This window comes from Hyla sarda, chromosome 5 (assembly GCF_029499605.1).
Source record: "Hyla sarda isolate aHylSar1 chromosome 5, aHylSar1.hap1, whole genome shotgun sequence".
Taxonomy (NCBI): Eukaryota; Metazoa; Chordata; class Amphibia; order Anura; family Hylidae; genus Hyla; species Hyla sarda.
Window position 1 is genome coordinate 70,285,001 of NC_079193.1, and position 21,879 is coordinate 70,306,879.

General features: G+C 46.5%; 1 protein-coding gene across 3 annotated transcripts in view; it reads left to right on the forward strand.

Moving 5' to 3' along the window:
* Positions 1-21,879, forward strand: part of EXOG (exo/endonuclease G) — a 97,608-nt gene that overhangs the window by 18,769 nt on the left and 56,960 nt on the right. Inside the window, exons 1-2 of one of the 3 annotated variants that reach the window (XM_056519640.1) lie at positions 4,001-4,071; positions 16,199-16,302. In XM_056519640.1, coding sequence (XP_056375615.1) covers positions 16,254-16,302 — 49 coding nt within the window. In that variant the 5' untranslated portion in view covers positions 4,001-4,071; positions 16,199-16,253. Of the gene's footprint in view, positions 1-4,000; positions 4,072-16,198; positions 16,303-21,879 lie in introns of those variants that run through there. The other 2 variants (XM_056519638.1, XM_056519643.1) reach the window with 2 other exon arrangements.

Sequence of the window (21,879 nt, forward strand, 5' to 3'; positions counted from 1 at the left end):
AAGCTAGTAGTTTGGCATACCATTTTATATCAGTATTTAATAAGGAGATGGGGCGGTAGTTGCCACAGTAAAGTTTGCTCTTCCCCTCCTTAGGGAGTAAAGTAATGTGTGCTTCCAACGCCTGGGGAGGTAGCGGGACGCCCTGTAAAAGGCTGTTCCATAGAGAAGGAAATTTGGTAAGTAAAGGTTTTTTAAAAGTTTTATGGTAAGCGATTGGTAGACCATCTGGGCCCGGACTTTTACCCGAGGGGATGGAAGCCAGCACTTTGGAAACCTCAACTTCCATGAATGGAGATGTCAAGGATTCTTTATCAGTCTCAGAGAGAGAGAGGGGAGCAAAATTAAATCGAGGAAGCGAGTTGTCAGGGTTGCAGTGTCAGGGGGTTGAGGTATATTGTATAAAGAGTTGTAAAAGTGGAGGAAAGTGTTAGTAGTGGAATCAATATAGCCAGCTACAGATCCCGAATCAGTGTTGAGTTGTGTGATAAACGTTTGTTCTGATCTTGTTTTAAGTGAGGAAGTAGTTAACTTTGAACCTCTATCGCCATGGGAATAAAATTTAAAGGAGCTCCTTTGATGAGCTTTTGCAGACTTTATATTCAATAAATCCTTAAGGGAATTTCGGAGGTTGGTCAAATCGGATTGGGCAGAACGCATATCCGACAATTTGCTTAGTCTTTCCAATGAGGAAATTTGGGATAGGAGCGAATTAAGTTCAGAAGTGTAGACCCTAGAGCTATAAATTCACCTCTGATAAAGGCTTTGTGGGCCTCCCAGACAATCGGGTACGGAGTATCTTTGTGTACATTGCGCTCAAAATAATCTATTAGCAAGCTAGTGAACTTATCTTTGTGAGCTTCGGTATCTAATAACGTTTCGTTAAGAGTCCATGTCCAATGTCTGGGAGGTATATTGTTAAACGAAAAGTTGACAAATATTGGGGAGTGGTTTGAAAGTGTAGTAGGGCCAATAGAGGAGGAAATCGCTTGGGGAAGGAATCTGTGTGAAATCAAGATCTAGTCTATCCTGTGAGAGGAGTTGTGTATAGGTGAATAAAAGGTGTAGTCCTTTGTGGTGGGGTTATGGGTTCGCCACACATCAATGAGATCAAGGGAGGATAGGGATTTTTGAATTGCTGAAAGTGTTCTGCAAGAGATGGGTGGACGTGTGGATGAGGTTTCTAATAACTGACTTAAGGCGACCTTAAGGTCCCCTCCTACCAGGACAATCCCCTCAGGGAATTGTTTCAGCTGATCCACAGCGGAGATGATCCAAGCCGCTTGATGTTTATTAGGTGCGTACAGGTTGGCTATAGTTATCAGTGTGCCAGCCAGGTAGCCTTTTAGGAAAAGAAATCTTCCCTCTAGATCAGCGACCGTGGCGGTATGTGTGTATGGAGTGTTTTTGTGTATGGCAATACTCACTCCTTTTAGATGCCGAAGTAGGATGTATGCTGTGAAACCACTGGGCGTAGAAATGGGTTGGCAACTTGGGGATGTGAGTGCCTCTGAAGTGCGTTTCCTGTATCAGGGCAATATCTACTTTGTCTTTTCGGATGAGAGATAAAAGTTGTCCCCTCTTTCTTGGCTCGTTGAAACCCCTGACGTTATAAGAAGAAACAATTATACCATTAGCCATCACTTATCACAGAAGAGGAAGCGAAATATCATGTTCTGCATACAATACATTTGCCTGGTGAACATAGGCATAACAAAGCGGCCAGGAATAGGAAACCAAGGAATAGTTCCACAGTAATGCCTAAAGGTACAGTGCAAAATACGTTCAAATAACAATTTTTCAGTCATGTGATATTGAACAAATAGTCAGAACTGTTTTTTAAAGAATTTTGGAGAAACCTTAATAGTGTCCAGCTTAGGAGGGGGGTAGGAAGAGAAGGTAAGAAAAATATAAAGGAGAAACTGAGTAAAGATGGAAAAGAAATACCTGATATACAGAAGGAGTATAATAGAGAGATGTAGTAGGAGGTAGCTAAACGATAAAAGCGTGGACGGGTAAACAGGTAGAAAAGAAGAGGAGCGGAAGGAGGGGAGAATGTGTAGGAGGACGTAATAGGAGATGTAGAGGTTAGTTCTAGTAGTAAGCTCTTTTGCTAAGACTACAAATAAAAGAAAGCACAACGAGAAGTAACCATCACTTAACTGGGTGTGTGACAGCTTAGTATATTCCCCATTGGTAATGGACCATGAAACAGAATTTAATTGAATTCCAGAGACTCACCAGGGCTCCGGCGCAACTTAACTTAGATCCACCTAGAAAAGGAATAACATTAAATCAAAGGTGCTAAGAAAAAGACATAACATAGTCTCCCCTTGTAGTGCCAGGCTAGGTCCCCTGTATGAGGAAACATAGCGGAGGAGTATCTTGGCTACATGACCCCATATTTTGTCCGAGGAAAGTCAGGTGTCCGTCCGCCAAGTCAATTCTTCTCAGAGTCATTTTTCCAGAACGTTTCTTAGCCTTCTGAGATTTAGCCGATCCCACCGTTTCCCATGGGGTTAGTGTTGGGATGGAGGGAAGGTCGGTGAGATCCATGACTGCAGCCCAGTCTGGTCCATCTACCTCGCCCCACTCCAAAATAGAAAGTGCATCCGTGAGGTCAGGTTTTGTGCGGATGGTGAACCTTCTGCTGTTCACAGAGAAGGATAGGCCGAAAGGAAACAACCACTTGTATTGTATTGATTTGGAGCAAAGCAATTCATTGAAAGGTCTCAGGAGGTTCCGCTTTGACAAAGTAACGCGGGCTAGGTCTTGGTATAAGGAAAGACGAGAGTCCTCAAAGGAGAGATCAGATATGTTCCTGGACTTGCGAAGGATATCATCTCTGACACCAGAGTTGAAGAGGCGGCAGATAACATCCCTCGGGGTTCCTGCGGTCTTGGCTTGGCTCTCAAAGCTCTGTGCGCTCTCTCGATTTCAATGGTTTGTTGGTAGGAGTCACCAAGTATCTTGATAAATATTTGTTTGAGGGTTGGTATCAGTGACTACTGCAAAACTTTCGGGAAGTCCTTTGATACGTAGGTTGTTTCGTCTCCCTCTGTTATCCTGATCTTCCATCCATTCAATAATTTTGTTCAGGTGGAGTTGGCATTTTGTGAATGAGGAAGAAGAGGCTTCTACGTAAGAAATAAGGTGGTTTTGTGTAGATTCATGTTGTTCCACCCTGTTGCCCACTTGTTTTATGTCGTGCTTGAGCTCAGACAGGTCTTGACGGATAGGGTCTAGAGCAGAAATGAGGAGTTAGTTCGCTCATGAAGGATCTAGAAACCGGTAGTTCGCCTGACTGTGATTGGTTATCCATTTTTCTGTCAGAGTAAGTATCAGGGCAGGTTCTTGAAGTGGGTATAGAGTATTTAGCAGATGGAGAAGTTAGAGGTTGGGATTTTCGTTTATCTCCTTTTAAGTGTTTCTTAACAAATTCTTCTATGCTATTGTTCTGTTGACGGGAGGTTGAGGAATCTCTGTGTTTCGGAGGTCCTATCTTGACCATTTCCAATCTCCCAAGAGAGAAGTTCAGAAAATTGGAGGACAAGATGTAAGTAGCATGGACATATTAGATACAGTTCTGACTAGTGAGGAAAAGTTTAGTGCATTGCTGTCAAAAGGCACATAATGGAAGAAATGTGGTCCCCTTTGTTCTGATTTTCACAGTAAAAGCAGTGGGATCGGATATATTGGGATGGACGCCAGCTATCGGCTGCTGACACGCCAGATAGGAAGGGATGGGGGAGGGAGGAGCAGAGGTATGTAGGTAGTCTGTGATACTTCAGGCTGTGGAGCCAGGGGAGTGCCCCACAAGCAGCTTTTTAAAATATTTGCAGAATGTAGTATCAGAGCTTGAGCAGAAGGTGGCAGTAGAGTGTCAGGCTGTGCAGCTGGGTGAGGGGTCCAGAGGCTGCCCTCAGAGAAAATTGCAGAGTGTAATATAAGAGTTTGAGCAGAAGGTGGCAGCAGAGCATCAGGCAAAGAGAAGCTCGATGTTATCTGAGGTATAGTGTAACTCAAGATAGGATATTCTGATTCCGTAGAATCCAGGATAGAGTAAAGCTACTAGTAAGTAAAAAGTCCTTCTCTCTTGTGTGCACTCTCTGTGTCAGGTGGATAGGGGTAAGTTGTTGGACAATTGTGCAGTAAAACTGGCAGGATATAGTGCTCCTCTGATGCTGGGTTTGGGGCTTGCTTGTTAGCAGGGAGAAGGAAGCTCTCGGGCGGTGTATGAAGCAGCTCTAGTGAGACAGCGGGTAGGTGTAACTTCCCCCTTCAATATGCTTCAATATGTTGGTCGGTGAACCCAGGGACCGTGCACTGTGACAGATACATAGGGGTGTATAATGCACTAGTTAGGAGCGAGGCACCTCAGCTGCTCAGAGAGAAGGCGGCCTTGTATAGAAGTCACACTGAGTAATTTGTTGCAGCCTCACAGAGGGATGTGGGGGAATCACTATCTTTGCAGCTCTTTCCAGATATGGTTATTTACTGCTACTCCTCTCTCTAGCAGTGTCCGGGGCACAGCAAGGCAGGCCTGCACACCGCCAGCTACATTAACAGGTTCCCCTCGCCCCTGCTTTAACTTGTATGCCTGTGCTGCTCAGCAGCAGCAGCAAGGGCAGCGGAGGACACCTGAGAGAAGGTCGGGAGCCCACACTGAAAAACGGGGAACAGTTCTATTGTAGCCGCCTGTCTACTCACAGTGGGGGACATGTATCATTTCCAGTGTATAATAGAAGTTTTTTTACCCCTCTGCCTGTTGTCTAAATTTGGCGCAGCTGCGTTAAATTTATCATTCTTGCGCAGCTACTTTCTTGAATTGCGTTTAAATTTAGAATTCTCCTCAGAGCATAAATTTACACCGCAGCTCTATTTAGTAGGAGCTTTGTCTGCAGTGTATCTGCACCTAAACAGTAAATGTGTCCTCGTTATTAGTTTTAGAATTTTTTTTTTTCATTATGTAGAGTTTTAATCTCACAATAATACCACTTTTTGCAACCAATTATAACACATCAATTATACCAATGTCCTTATTCTTCATTTAACATCTGTGACACCCCTGTGCAAATCACCTCAAATGTACATGGTGCACTCTACCTTATGGGCCTTGTTGTGCGCCCACAGAGCACTCTGCGCCCACATATGTGGTATCTCCGTACTCTGGCTAAATTGTGTCCCCAAATTTTTTTTTTTTCTTCCCATTTACCTCTTATGAAAATGTAAACTATGCGGCAACACCTGCATGTCAGTGTAAATAATTTTATTTTTATACACTAACATACTGGTGTAGACTGTTCTTTTTCATAATGGGTAAAAGGAGAAAAAGGCCCCCAAAATCTGTAAGGCAATTTCTCCCGAGTACGGCGATACCCCATATGTGACCCTAAAATGTTGCCTTGAAATACGACAGGGCTCCAAAGTGAGAGCGCCATGCGCATTTGAGGCCTAAATTAGGGTTTTGCATAGGGGTGAACATAGGGGTATTCTATGCCAGTGTTTCCCAAACAGGGTGCCTCCAGCTGTTGCAAAACTCCCAACATGCCTGGACAATGGCTGTTCGGCAATACTGGGAGTTGTTGTTTTGCAACAGCTGGAGGCTCCATTTTGGAAACAGTGCCGTACCAGATGATGTTCATATTTATTGGGGAGGGGGGCTGTGTAGCGGTATGTGTATATATAGTGTTTTTTACTTATTTTATTTAAGTGTAGTGTAGTGTTTTTAGGGTACAGTCACACGGGCGGGGGTTGACAGGGAGTTTGCTGCATCTCAATCTTGCAGCACTCCCTGTAAACCTCCGCCCATGTGAGTGTACCCTGTCCATTCACATTGGAGGGAGGGGGGGGGGGAAACATCCAGCTGTTGCAAAACTACAACTCCGAGCATGCCCTTTGGCTGTCCGTGCATGCTGGGAGTTGTAGTTTTGCAACAGCTGTAGGCACACTGGTTGCGAAACACGGAAACAGACTCAGTGTTTCACAACCAGTGTGCCTTCAGCTATTGCAAAAACTTCAAATCTCAGCATGCAGTGACAGCAGAAGGACATGCTGGAACTTGTAGTTATGCAACAGCTGGAGGCATACTGCTACAACCCCCAGCTTGCCCTTTGGCAGTCCGTGCATGCTGAGGGTTGTAGTTATGCAACAGCTGAAGGCACACTGGTTGCAAAATACTTGAAAGTTTTTTACTTAACTTAGTGTTTCCAAACCAGTGTGCCTCCAGCTGTTGCACAACTTCAATTCCCAGCATGCATGGTCTGTCAGTGCATGCTGGGCGTTATAGTTTGGAGGCACAGCTGGAGGCACACGGGTTGGGAAAAAGAGTTAGGAAATGAACAATGTTTCCCAACTAGTGTGCCTCCAGCTGTTGCAAAACTATAATTCCCAGCATGGCCAGACATGCTGGAAGTTGTATTTCGGCAATATCTGAAGGGTCAGATGTTGACGAACTACAACTCCCAGCATGCTTGGGCAGTCTGGGCATGCTGGGAGTTGTAGTTTTGCAACAGCTGGAGGTCCACAGTTTGTAGACCACTGTATAATGGTCTCCAATCTGTGGTCTTCCAGATGTTATAGAACTACAACTCCCAGCATGCCTCAACAGAGTGGGCATGCTGAGATTTGTAATTTTGGAACATCTGGAAGAGCACAGATTGGAAACCATTATACAGTGGTCTCCAAACTGTGGCCCTCCAGATGTTGCAAAACTACAACTCCCAGCTTGCCCAGATGGTCACATGGTAAGATGGCTGGCTATCAGTGATAGCCACCATCTTACCGGGCGCTGGGGAAAAGTATAACGGAAAGCAGTAAATTTTAAAAATAAAAGGAGAATGATCTACAGTGTTAAGTGGATTACAAAGCGATTTTAATGTGACGGAGCTTGTTCAATGATAAGTTATCAAACATTTCCTATGTAAATGTATTAAATTGTTGGATCATAAAATAATAATACCAATATACAAGTGATCTAATCAATAACTGAACTGTAAACAAATATTCTATATGCAAATTATTTTAAAAGTGCTTTGGAATAACCAAGGAGTAAAAAGCAATATAAAGCAAACCAAAGGAGGAATTGAGATAGGAAAGTTATAACATTCTGGTGGTTCCTTAGTAGAACTTTCCTTCAGAAATAGAAAGGATTTCGCTACGTGCAATTAAAGTTGGCTTATATTTGCTGGGAAAAAGACGCACGTGCGTCAAAATTTTTGGTGCAAAGGAAAAGAACGCAGGTAATAAATCCATGTGTACTATAGATGTCACTCCAAGGTACCCTGATTCAGCCACATCTGGAGGACATGCTCTACCAAAACGTGCGCAAAAAATGGGGGAAAAAAAGCGCTTGCGCAAAATTTTGCGCCAAAAAATGCACACAAAACAGGGGTAAAATCTTTGATACATGTCCCCCAGTGAGTGAAGTTTGGAGGTAGAAGTCCCGTGGTTGTTAGGATTTGCGGCCTCAGACACCTAGGGCTTTCCTCCAGGGAAGCCGCGCTCTCCAGGCAGCGTGGTGGCAGTATGTTTGGAGGCTCGCCACTCCTTCAATAAGTATGCCCGCAATATATTTTAAGTATCCGCAGACTCCCCTCAGTCTCCTCTATTTAGAGGGGTAGTCTGGGGCAATTTGGGTCAGTTGGTCCGCTGTTTTTCTTCCTATTTAGCCAGTGTCCCTAGGAGCAGCAGCGAGACACGTCTTCCCTCCCCGGCACCCCTCCTGCTCCCTTCACTCTGTTTTCCCTCTTGCCCCTTCTGTGCACTCTCCTCCTGTTTTCAACTCTTCCTCTTTTATTAAAAATAGCTAACCACCTTATTCTGTATTTACTACCGTTTGGGCATTGTTTATGTTAGCTGGACCTATATGGTCACCTATGTACCCTCATTGCTTTTCATTCATGTATTTTCCTTTGTTATTTACTTAATAAAAACCTTTTGAATTGGAAAAAAATTTTTTTTTGAACTTTCTTAAATTTGACTGCCTATTATATACCATCTTCTGCCAGAGTGGTGACTTACTGTCACTTACTGGTTACCTAATGTGGGCACCATTTATAGTTGAGATGGTTTGGCAATAGCTTTATATTTTCACAAGAGCATGTTACATTTGTATTTTTCCATTCATATTACGGAGTAAAGTCCCAGCCTTACCAGGTTTCTAATGATACACATAACCTTTTGGTAGTGCTGTGCCCAAATTGTTTTCGAAGACGCTTGGTGTGGCTTGCGGGGGTGTGGCTTGTCACAGGGTGTTTTTTTTTTTACAGAATTGTCCCTATATATTGTTCTCGCTGTAAGGACGTTACAGTGAGAACAGCAATTTTAACTCAGAACTGTATAATACAAACCCCAGAATCAGTCCACACCACAATACACACCCCAGAATCGCCACCCACCATAATACAGACCCCACCATGAGACACCAGAATCAGACCCCACCACAATACAGACCCCATAATCAGACCACTACCATAATACAGACCCCAGAATCACCACCCACCATAATACAGACCCTAGAATCAGTCTCCACCATAATACAAACCCCAGAATCGGACCTCATCATGATATAGACCCCAGAATCAGATCCCATCATAATACAGACCCCAGAATCAGATCCCATCATGATACAGACCCCAGAATCAGATCCCATCATAACACTGACCCCAGTAGCACTACCCACCATAATTCAGACCCCACTATAATAGAAACCCCAGAATAAGACCCCATCAAAATACAGACCCCAGAATCAGATCCCATCATAATACAGACCCCAGAATCAGATCCCATCATGATACAGACCCCAGAATCAGATCCCATCATAACACTGACCCCAGAATCAACACCCACCATAATACAGACCCTAGAATCAGACCCCACCATAATACAGACCCCAGAATCACCACCCACCATAATACACACCCCAGAATCACCACCCACCATAATACAGACCCCAGAATCACCACCCACCATAATACAGACCCCAGAATCAGACCCCACCATAATAGAGACCCCAGAATAAGACCCCACCATAATACAGACCCCAGAATCAGTCTCCACCATAATACAGACCCCAGAATCAGACCTCCACCATAATAAAGACCCTAGAATCAGACCCCACCATAATACAGACCCCAGAATCACCATCCACCATAATACAGACCCCAGAATCAGATCCCTCCATAATACAGACCCCCACCACACACACACACACACACACATAATACAGACCCAGTCGTGTTGCACAATGATATACATACAGTTACATTAACTGACTCACAATTCTTTTATGGTCGGCATCATCTTCTTTCCTTGTGTTCTCCATCTGGCTCAGACTGACATGACAACTTCTTCCAGCCAAAACCCACCACTGCAGCATCTGCAAGACAAACATCTTAGTTTCTGCGTTTTTCCAGTGCAGTCCAAAGAAGTGCAGAATTCAGTGGAGTTTATTCTATTCCAAACAGTGTTACACAGCAGGCTGCGTTTCAGTGACCTGTCTTCGCCTTTGTCAAGCACTAGAAGCGACGAATCGTAGCCTGCTCTGTAACACTGTTTGGAATAAACTCCACTGAATTGCACTTTATACTTGTGCTGCGATTTTCTTTGGATATAGGTAGCTAGTTAGGTTGGTAGGCAACGAGGTAGGGAAATAGCCAGGAAGGTAACTAGGTAGGTTGCCAGGTAGGGAAGTAGCCAGGCAGGTAACTAGGTAGGTTGCCAGGTAGGGAAATAGCCAAACAGGTCATTGGCTAGGTAGCCAGGTAGAGAAGTAACCACTACTCCTCCACATCATCACCTGCACACACCCCACATTTCCTCCACATCATCACCCCGTCCTCACCTGCACACACACCCCACATTTAGTCCACATCATCACCCCCCTCTCATCTAAACCCACCTTCACATCACCTCCACATCACCCCCTCACCTCCACATCACCCCCCTCTCACCTGCACCCCCCTCACCTCCTCCACATCATCACCCTCTCACCTGCACACGTCATCACCCCCCTCTCACCTCCTCCCCATGATCACCCCCCCCTCACCTCCTCCCCTTCATCACCCCTCCCCTCTCACCTCTTCCACATCATTACACCCCCCCTCACCTCCTCCACATCAGCACCCCCCCTCTCATCCCTCCACATCACCCCCCCTCTCACCTCCTCCACATCATCACCCCCCCTAACCTCCTCCACATCATTACCCCCCCTAACCTCCTCCACATCATCACCCCCCTCACCTCCTCCACATCATCACCCCCCTCTCACCTTCTCCCCATCATCACCCCCCCTCTCACCTCCTCCACATCATCACCCCCCTCTCACCTCCTCCACATCATCACCCCCCCTCTCACCTCCTCCACATCATCACTCCCCCTCACCTCCTCCACATCATCACCCCCCCTCTCACCTCCTCCACATCATCACCCCCCTCTCACCTCTTCCACATCATCACCCCCCTCTCACCTCCTCCACATCATCACCCCCCCTCACCTCCTCAACATCATCACCCCCCTCACCTCCTCCACATCATCACCCCCCTCTCACCTTCTCCCCATCATCACCCCCCCACCTCCTCCACATCATCACCCCCCCTCACCTCCTCCACATCATCACCCCCCTCACCTCCTCCACATCATCACCCCCCTCTCACCTTCTCCCCATCATCACCCCCCCACCTCCTCCACATCATCACCCCCCCTCACCTCCTCCACATCATCACCCCCCTCACCTCCTCCACATCATCACCCCCCTCTCACCTTCTCCCCATCATCACCCCCCCACCTCCTCCACATCATCACCCCCCCTCACCTCCTCCACATCATCACCCCCTCTCATCCCCCCACATCATCACCCCCCCTCTCACCTCCTCCACATCATCACCCCCCCCTCTCACCTCTTCCACATCATCAACCCCCCTCTCACCTCTTCCACATCACCCCCCCCCTCACCTGCGCAACCCCCTCCTCCACATCCTCACCCCCTCTCGCCTGCACACCCTTTCATCACCTCCCCTCTCCAGCTGATACCAGGATGATTAAAAAAAAAAATTTTGCAGGTTGAAACTGGATGAGATCTTAATACATCATATCCACACGTTTCAGAAAAATCTGCATAGAAATTGACCTACAATGCAGGTTTTAACTTCTTGGCAACCACCTGAGCCTTAGTGCGCTGGTCCTTACATGTACGACACAGGGATATTCAAGAATCGAAAAAACTAAATTTTCACTAATTCACAGCTCCACACCGGTCCTCAGGTCGTGTGTGGTAGTACATCTTGGCTCCATCTACTATAGGGGTCTCAAACTGGTGGCCCTCCAGATATTGCAAAACTTCAACTCCCAGCATGGCCAGACAGCCATTTGCTGCAGCCAATGGCTGTGGGTAATGCTGGGAGTTAAGGTTTTGCGACATCTGGAGGGCCACCAGTTTAAAACCCCTGATCTACTACAATAGAACTCTGCTGCAATACCACACACAGCTTGAGGACAGATATCATGCTTTTTTTCTGTTTTTCTAATCCTGGATAACCCCTCGTCCACCCACACAGTGATCAGGTAAAGATAGCTGCTGTTCTTACCTGTCGCTTAGAGGGATCTGCACTCCCTCTGTAATCGCGATTACTGTGATTGGCTGGTCAATTTTTACCAACCAATCACAGCTCAGCAAGGGAAACTGGGCTCTGGTCACCCATAAACTAACAGTGATTGGCGCAGTCAGAGACAGCAACTATTTTCATGGTGCAGTAGAGGGAGGGGTTCTCCCTCTGATCACTGCGATTGATCAACACTGACCAAAAATAGATCACAAGAAATTCCCCCAGCTGTGATGATGCAACTGTTTTTAGAATACCCCAAAATCCTTTATTGGTTTGGGGAAACCTATCTTCTAGGTCAGCTTTTTTCAGTTTTATTAAAGTTACTTCATCATCCAAGTGGTTATGGGAATCTACCAGAATGTTGGCATTTTTAAAGTCTTCTTTATTGTCTTCACAATGAGAGGTTTTATGGGCAATTTCTTTAAAGTCTTTGGCCAGGGATTACATAAGAGTTACCTCCGAAATGTCTAGTTGAGAGTTTCTGGATCCTGTATTGGTCCTCACCTAGGTGAAAGATGAAGGGAGAGTGATCTTGCATAAGGCAGAGAAGTAGACTTTTTATGCTGATAATGAGCACTTGGATGCGCAAAAGAAAAGATTCCGGTAAAGCTTGGTTTCTCTCTATTCTGTAGGGATTTTACAGTCTTTGAATAATAAGTGGTTAAAGAGAATCTCCCATATTGTTTCTTTCATGTTTCCAGCTCCTCCAGCCTGTTTGCAGCTGCCGAAAGTGGTTTAGAAAGTAAAAAGCAAAGCGAGGAGTTTCCCAAACAGCGTAGCCCTGTGGGCTACTCCTTTTACCTAATCCCCGGAATTACGTTAATAGAACTATTTAGGAAGGATAATGGCACCACCTAGTGGGTTCCATGAAGTAGTGCCTGTAAGAAGGCAATGAGTTATTCAGAGCTCACACAATTTTGTAAAGCCACATAGTTCCCCCCCCCTCCCCCACCGAAAAAAAATAAAATTAATAAGGGATAGGGTGTTGACTGTTGAATATCAGTGATCTCCAACAATTAATTGTTTGCATCCAGATCAGAAGAGATAAATAACAGAAATGTATTTTGTATAATAACGATTAAACTGATACCCTACTTATATAGGTTTGATTTTGTTGTGCTTTTGGAAAAAAAATCATAACTGCATGCACAAAAATTAATACATTTAAAAGTGTCATTCTGACCCCTATAATTTTATTTTTTCACATATGGGGTGGTATGATGGCTCATATTTTACGCCGTGATTAGAAGTTTTTATCGTTACCACATATGTTTATTTTTATTAAGTTTATATATTTTTTTATGGAATTTGGGAAAAGGAGGGTGATTTAAACTTTTAATAAGGAAGGGGTTAATGTGTGTTTTTAACCCCTTCGTGACCTGAGGTTTTTCCGTTTTTGCACTTTCGTATGCCATTGACCGTGCGGCTTAATTAACAATATATTTCTATAATCCGGACATTTCCGCATGCGGCGATACCACATATGTTTATTTTTTGTTTATTTACACATATGTTTTATTTTTTTTTTATGGGAAAAGGGGGGTGATTCTTTTAATAGTCATTGGGCGATCGGACACTGAGGAGGAAGGTATGGCACCCTCCTCATGTTCCTCCAGCTGTTCGGGACACCACAATTTCGCTGTGGCGGTCCCGAACAGCCCACTGAGCTAACCTGGCCCCAAGTTATAGAAAGGGAGAGGACCCAGGACATACCGGTACGTCCTGAGTCGGGAAGGGGTTAATCTTTTTCTAAAACTTTTTACACTTTTTGTCCCCTTAGAGGACTTTTAGGAGGAAACATTTGATTCCTCATACAGATCAATGTGATTCCATAAAACCACACTGATCGGTGTGCTCTGCGCTAGATTTATAAAGCCTGGTCCTGCTAGGCATTATCATTCTCAGCACAGGAGCCCACATGGAAGGAGAGGTAAGCCCTCGAGCTACCTCAGCAGTGGATCACCACCCCGCAATCACGCTGTAGGGGGGCGATCCACCCTACTGGACCACCAGGGACGTGATAAAGGCACCTTTAGATGCCGCTGTCACCTTTGACAGCGACGATCTAAAATGTCAAAAGCCGGCCACGGCGATTGCCGCATGTCGGCTATTAACGCCGCCCCCCAGCTACAGGAAACAGCTGGGGGCCGGCCAGTATGACGCGTGCTCGAGTTGGGAGCCCACGCCATATCTGGATGTACCAATTGGTGCTAGGCAGCGCTGTAGATGTATAAACTCAAGCCCACTTCGGCTCTCCGGTAACCAATGGCGCATTGCTAGGTGTCCTGCTCACATGGTGTGATGTGCCCAATCATGCTGCAGGAGGCGGGGTGGGACTGAGTCACTGCGAGAAGCGCTCGGATTGTGGGTATGCAAACAGGTGTAAATATATATAAGGTAAGCTGCAGGAGGTATATATATATATGGCCGTGAATTAGCGGAATACATAAAAAAATTAGACTGCAGCACCCGCCCCATAAGACGACCCCTGACTTTTGAGAAGATTTTCCTGGGTTAAAAAGTCGTCTTATATGCCGGAAAATACGGTAATTTTGTACTCTTGCCGGACTTCAAGTAAAGCTATATGCAGGGAGAGCTTCTAGCACAGCCTATGAGAGACCAAACAACAGTTCCCCACCTTAAATGGTAGTGTCAGAAGCTGATCTCTAAGACATAGAGTAAATAAGTATAATTTCCTTTTACCCAGCGTCCAGTAGATATAAGGACATGGAAGGCTGGGAGGAGGGGTGGGTGGGGCTTAATTGCAGCGCCCGCACTCAGCCATATGCGGGAACCGTAGTTAATGTATGTCTATGAGCCGATTGGAGTGAACCGCAGCCTCCGGTCGGCTGCTTTTTCAGCCGTATGCGGTTTCCCGACCGCAGGCAAAAACGTGGTCGACCAAGTTTTTGCCTGCGGTCGGAAAACCGCATACGGCCGAAAAAACAGCCGACCGGAGGCTGCGGTTCACTCCAGTCATACAGGTAGTGCAGGTGACACTGATGATAATGATACCTTTCTGTCCCCGCTTTGTTCTTTGGTTCTCCCGCTATCTTCCTCCATATCTTCCATTCTAGGGCCGACATAGAGCAAGGGCAGAGCTTCCAAACAGCAGCGGGACCCAGCAGAGAAGCAGCAGCGGTGATGTCAGGAAGCTCCGCCCATGCTCCAAGTTAGCTCCAGTACAGAACATATGGAGAAAGATAGCGGGAGAGCCAGAGTGGGGACAGGTAAGTATCGTTATCATCAGTGTCTCCTTCACTACCTGTCTGAACCGACAGGTATTGCAGGTGACAATGGTGACAGATTTCCCTCAAAGTTGCAGATCTACAGTTGTAAAATCTGCAGCTGCACATTTTTCAGATGCCTTGTAAAATTCGCAGTTGGGGATTTTACAACCTGAAAACTGCAGAATATACAACTTCAAATCGGTATAGCGGATTTTGTGTATGTGTAAATACAACAGATATTCTGCCGAGAATTTTGATTTAAGTCAATGGGTAACAAAATCAGCATACTTGGGGTAGGGTTACACACAGCGCATCTGAGCGTATTTCACACTGCGGGAAATCGTCTGCGAATTCTGCTATGAGCAAAAACACAGGGCTACCCCAAAGCAGCATTGTCTGTGCAGTAAGGTTTGGAGACGGGCCCAGCGTGCTGAGGTGACAGTGATGTGCAGGCCCACCTTAGTGCACACACAGGGCTGCTGTGGGGTAGCTCTGTATGTCTGATCATAGAAGAATCTCTGGAGGATACACTACCTGTGACCCTACCCTAAATGGGGGAGATTTATCAAAACCTGTTCAGAGGAAAACTTGCCCATAGCAACCAGTCAGATCACTTCTTTCACATTTAGGAAGGCCTGTGAAAAATGAAAGAAGCAATCTGATTGGTTGCTATAGGCAACTAAGCAACTTTTACTCTGCACAGGTTTTGATAAATCTTCCCCAATGTTCTTTTTTCACAGCTGGTTCTCTGCTGCAGAATAGGTGGACCTATACCTGAGCCCTGAAAAAAATGTAACACAATGGGGATGATGTACTAAAAATGGAGTATAGTTTTCTTTGTGTTCTTTGTGTTTTTCGACGGTATTTACAAACTTTTCCCTATGTTTTGCCACAATAGTAAATAAGCCCCAATGAGGCTTAAGGTAATACCAAGTTTTCCCTGTACGTTCAGCATATCCGTCATCAACCTGTTAAAAAGGTTGCCAGTGTACTTAAATAGTGATGCAATCTGCCCCTTTTCCAAATGGATACATTTATTTTGTTGGAATGAAAAGCATATACAGACATGCGCTACAAAATAAATGTGTTCAGCCCCTAAATGTATATTTTTCCAAATGTATGTCACTAGCTGATATGAGTGACCCCCCCCCCCCCCCCCGGTCCCCCCCGGGGTGGTGTTATTGCTGACCTGCAGTCCTATGTTTGCACATGAGGACCCCCCCCCCCCCGGGTCCTCATGTGCACACGCCCGCCAGTACCAACTCCACATTCACCCCCCACCCCCCCGGTCCTCATGTGCACACGCCCGCCAGTACCAACCGACTCCACCGCTGGAAAAATGCAAAGTCTAACATGTTTATCCCGCAGATGCGGAAGAAATGAAGTTTTGTCTGGAAGAAGACATCATGGCGGCTTGACCCGGATGGAGAAGAAAAGAAAAGAGGACAACGCTGATCAGAAAACATGTAACTGTGAGTTCCTAAATGCAATTGCAATCACTTATACTATGGTATACAGATCTGTATACTGCTGGTATATACCTCTAAATGGTGCTGTTTATAATCACTTACATGGTATATATATCCTGTGTACAGATGGTATATACCTCCATATGGTCACTGTATTGGGGGGGAGCTATGAGGTAAACTGTTATATATATATACATATACACATGCGTGTTTGTGCTTTTTTTTTTTTGTTTTGGGGGGGGGGGGGGGGGCAGCATTTCATTCTTGGACCCAGGCAGCACAATGCCTTGGGCCGGCCCTGCCCCCCCCCCACCCCCAGGTCCTCATATGCGCGGCTGCATGTGCACCACCTGCCATCCTCACGTCCTCACCAGCGTCGCGGAACCACAGCACCCCCCCCCCCCACCAGCGGCACGTGCGTGGCTGCGACCAGCACCCCGCCACCTAGGCTGTCAGGCGGTGCAATCCCCACGGCCCCCCTCCAGCCCTGGTCCTCCTGCTTAGCAGTCTGGCGGCACGCTGGCGACCAGCACCCCAGACAACATGTCTGCGAGAAGCAATCCCCCCACCCGGTCTTCACCTGCCAGGATAGGGATAAAAGGTGGACCCGACAGAGTGCCGATCATTTAGAAGTTCAGGTCATTTAGAAGTTCAGGTCATTCAGAAGTTCAACAGAAGAAAGCCAGCACAAGGGAGACTGGGTGCATCTGACCCTTGTAAGGTACTAACAGGGAGAAAGGGGGTGCTGAGAGGCTCTGGGGGGTGCCATTGCCAGGAGGATGATCCTCCTTATGTATGATGGGGGTGCTACTGATGAATTATGGGGGTGCTGCACCCCCATCATCCATCAGCAGGATCATCCTCTTGTGAGTAGCACCCCCATCATCCATCAGCAGGATCATCCTCCTGGATGATGGGGGGGTGCCTCTGGCAGGAGGATGATCCTCCTTATGTATGATGAGTGTGCTACTGATGAATGATGGGGGTGCTGCACCCCCATCATCCATCAGCAGATCATCCTCCAGGATGATGGGGGTGCTACTGGCAGGAGGATGCTCCTGCAGATGTAGCACCCCCATCATCCTGGCCGTAGCACCCTCATAATCCATTGGGAGGATCATCCTTCTGCCAGTAGCACTCCCACCATCCTGGATGATGGGGGTGCCACTGGCAGGAGGATGATCCTCCTTACGTATGATGAGGGTGCATAAGGAAAGACTATAGAGAAGTCACCTGTAGTCACTGATATTATTGTGTATTTTCCTCATTATGTCCCATCAGAGCTGTAGTCACTTGTAAGTTCTGCAGTTGTGATGAGTAAGACTACAACTCCCAGCCATGGCCGGTGCAAGGATTTCTGCCTACACAAGCGAAGCTCCATTTAGGTGCCCCCCTCACCAAACCTGCAGTCCACCCTGCGCCCCCACCTCCCTTCCATACATGTTTCTTTAAATTATTTCCTATGTAACACCACAGATAACACAGTGATAACTCTGAGTACATATAATGGAGTAGATGTGACCTGCAGTCCTATGTAACACTATAGATAACACAGTGATAACTCTCTGAGTACAGATAATGTATAGATGTGACCTGCAGTCCTATGTAACACCACAGATAGCACAGTGATAACTCCCTGAGTACAGATAATGTAGTAGATGTGACCTGCAGTCCTATGTAACACAACAGATAACACTGTGATAATTCCGACACACCGGAACCCCCCCCCCCACCTCCTCAGGGCAGCCTGAAGTGACAGTGGTGCCGCAAGGGAATCTCGGTGGGCCGCAGCAATAACACCAGAGAGGGTGAAGTGGAGGCAGTGACCTCTGCTGTGCGGCGCACAGGTGGGGGTCTTAGTATAAAAAAAAAGTCTTCATTTTTCCGCCCCCATCAGCTGCGAGTCCATGCACCCTCAAGCGGACGCATGGTTTGCCTTATGACAGCCCCGTGCCTTCTCCCAGCCTCACCACTGCTTAGGTCATACTGGGAGCTGTAGTTTTAATTGGTGAAACCTTTTTTAGCGCTTTCCCATTCTTTGGCAATTGGTATATTTGATTATTATACTGGAATTTTTCACACTGCTCTATCTCAGCCTAAAAACTTACTGGGGAGGGGGGGGGGGGGAGTAGGTATGGGGTGACACCATTTTCTATCGCATCGGGTGACACCAACCTTATCAACACCACTGCTCATCTCTACTGAGCTAAACTCCCACATTGACTTTATTTGGACAATGAAGCTCAATGGGCCTGCTGTCAGTACGTCTCAGTAGTTGACAGCGTGGTTTTTACGGGGGACACAAAAATGTGCTTTACTTTAAAATAAAAATAACTGCATTGTCAATAAGCAGAACTGCATTGATTTATGATGCGGTGTCAGGCCCAAGGCCTGATTATTAAAATCCTATATGTGTATTATAATTATAACTGTGTGATGTATTATCCAAGCCATGGGTGAGAGGTCATTCAGACTGTGGGTTTGTGTATTGCATTTTATTGGGGGTCTGGCTGTTTGTTTACATTTCCTTTGAAGTCAAAGGCTTTTTTGAAGCAGCAGGATGTAAAGTGCACTCTGGTCCCATCATATAATCACACAGATAAGCGGGCCAGGAAGAGAGAAGACCCCCTGGTGGGATCAGAGGGGAGGGGGGAATGGAGTCTCCCTCCCAAGAAAGCAGATATGATATTTAAACAATGCTAGACTCAAAGTTGGTTGTTCAACGCTGTGCAACCAGCTGACAAGACCATCCTAAGAACAGCTGGAACTCACTCTCATGGACTGCTATATCATCATGCTGTATGAACTTCCTCTTTTGTTTTCTGAACTTGTCTTGCTAAACTCTTTTATATATTTTTGTACCTGTATGTCATTTGTTTCTGTATTTTTATATATATATATATATATATATATAGTCAGGACTGTGATACCTTTTTATCAGATTAAATGTTTAATTAATCAGCTCTGGTCTTTGATCTCTAAATATAAGAGCTCACCTTTCTGAAGGCAGTTCTGGTGGAAACATGTTTATCTAAGGGTTAATTTGGTGACTTGCTGGGACTAGTAGTGTATACCCAGAGGTCTGGCGGCTTTAACCCTTGCACCATCACAAACTCCCTAATGTCTTGGCTGGACAGATAGGGTGTGATCGTGACAACCGGTGGCAGCGTCGGGATATATTTAGAGATTTTTAGTGCTTGCTGGATTTTACCTGTAAGGAAATCTTAGCACTAAAAAGAAATTGCATACATATTCTTGTGTGTAAATTCCAAAGACAGAGCTCAGTGCTGGTTTAAAAGACATACAAAAAGAGTGCAAGACAGTTCTGTCCTCCCCATCTCCTGTTTTACCTCCTCTGTCTCATCTCGGAAATATGGAGGCATATCGCAAGCAGTCCAAGCCTGCACTGGAGCTAATGTGCCAAAAAAAGGACATCCCTACTGCAGGAAAGAACAAGTAACAACTTATTGCTGATCTTGTGGAGTATGAGTCCTGTGCAGAAGAGCTGAGTGACATGAGGCAAAGTCCTACAGCTGGACCTGCCATCCAAGGACTGATATCTCCTGGGGAATACAACATTACTCCCCCATCAGGACAGTACTCCACATGAGGCCTTGGACTCTTATATGCGGACTGCTTTACAACACCTTTGGAATGTGGATGCCAATATGAAACTCCAACTGCTTCTCCAGTACCAAACTGCAGAGAGAGAGGCCCAGGCACAAGCCGCAGAGAGAGAGGCACAGATACAAGCTGCCGAGAGGGAAGCGGCAGAAAGAGAGGCCCAGCGGAGGCATGAATTGGAGGTTCTGAGGCTGAGAGGGGATGCTTCATCCACACGGAGTGATGTGCAGGATCAAGGAGACCACAAACGCCGCTTGGAACATTTCCCCATGTTGGAGAAAGATGGTGATCTGGATGTGTTCCTGAGGGGATTTGAAAAGGTTTGCCGGCAGTTCAATCTACCTAAGGAACAGTGGGGACGATATCTAACCGCACAGCTGTGAGGGAAAGCTCTGGATGTGTTTGCTTTGCTTCCCTCTGAGAGTGACCAGGACTATGAGGCAATAAAATCTGCCCTGCTAAAAAGTTTTAATCTGACTCCAGAGGCTTATCGGAAAAAGTTTCGGACTTTGCAACAAAGTGCCACAGAAAGCTGCACTCAACATGCAGGTCAGCTAAGGACTGCATTCAGGCAATGGACTGGGGGCCTACAAGTCACTACCTATGAGGCCCTGGAGGACTTGATGGTCCTGGATCAGTTTCTCCAAACACGGAGCCTTGAAGCCAGAGAGTGGATTTTGGACCGCAAGCCCAAGACAGCCATGGAAGCAGCAGAACTAGGAGATGACTTCGCCAGCAACCGGGCGCCAGCAGCAAAGCGTGGATCTGCACAAGCTGGAGCAAGTACCTGGAGGGGAGCCACACAACCACAAAGCACCACCAGGTCAGCCGGGAAATTCTTACCATCAGCACCAAAAGCAACAGGAGCCACGTTGGGTCAGGGGGACACCCGCCGATGTTACAGATGCAACAATATTGGGCACCTGAGTGCCACTTGCCCCAACAAAAAGAATTCTCCACCAGTAGCTGGAGGACACACAGCCATTCTTCTGGTGTCCGGAGCAGTGGAGAAAAGAGCAGATAACCTGCAGAGTGTAACTGTGGGTGACTGGGTTACAGTGGGTTTGCGAGATTCTGGAGCCTCCTTTACCTTGGTGCGGCCTGAAGTGGTGGATACAGAGGACATCATCCCTGGAAGAACCATGGCTTTAAAAGGAATTGGAGGTGTGCGGCCTGCTGTGCCCATGGCTCGTGTGTACCTGGATTGGGGTACAGGCAAAGGTTTGCGGGAGGTGGGGGTCTCTGAGGACATCCCTGTTAATGTTCTGCTGGCGAATGATTTGGGTCGGATGCTCGGTCATTATGCTCCAGAGGACACTACCTGCACACCGGATGGGCAAGGAGAGAGCCCTGTTCATTCTGAGGTACTGTGCGAGACTTTGGGAGACACTGTGAACTGTGGTAACTGGGAGGGAGTGCAGGGGATTGATAAATGTTTACCTGTGACTGAACCAGTAATGTTTTCCAAAAGTGAAATGGGATGTATTGTAAAATGTGGTGACAATGAATTGCCAATGCCAAAACCTAGTGGAGATGGGCTATGGGGGGGGGGGGGGGGGTTGGTGTGCCCCTGGTGACATGTAAGGATGAGGGACCAGCAGTGAGTGATATGTCCCAATCCTGTGAGCCTAAGGAGGAGGAGGAGGGAAGGAGTGATAACAATGTTACAGGCATCATACACAGGGCTATGTCTGGAACTGAGGGAAAGGAAGGTGGAGATGCTAGTTCACCTGGGGGAAATGTGCTCCCTGATGCCCCAAGATGGGGGGAGGGAAATGAGCCTTTCCGGGAAGCTCTGCGCAGTGACCCTTCCCTTTAAGGGCTGAGACAACGTGCTGAACATACAGATGTTGACACAGATGGGCATCGGGTATATTGGGAAAATGATATTTTGTACTGGGAGTCCCTTTCCAAAGGCATGCTGGGGGCCCAGAAGAGAGAAAGGCAGTTAGTGGT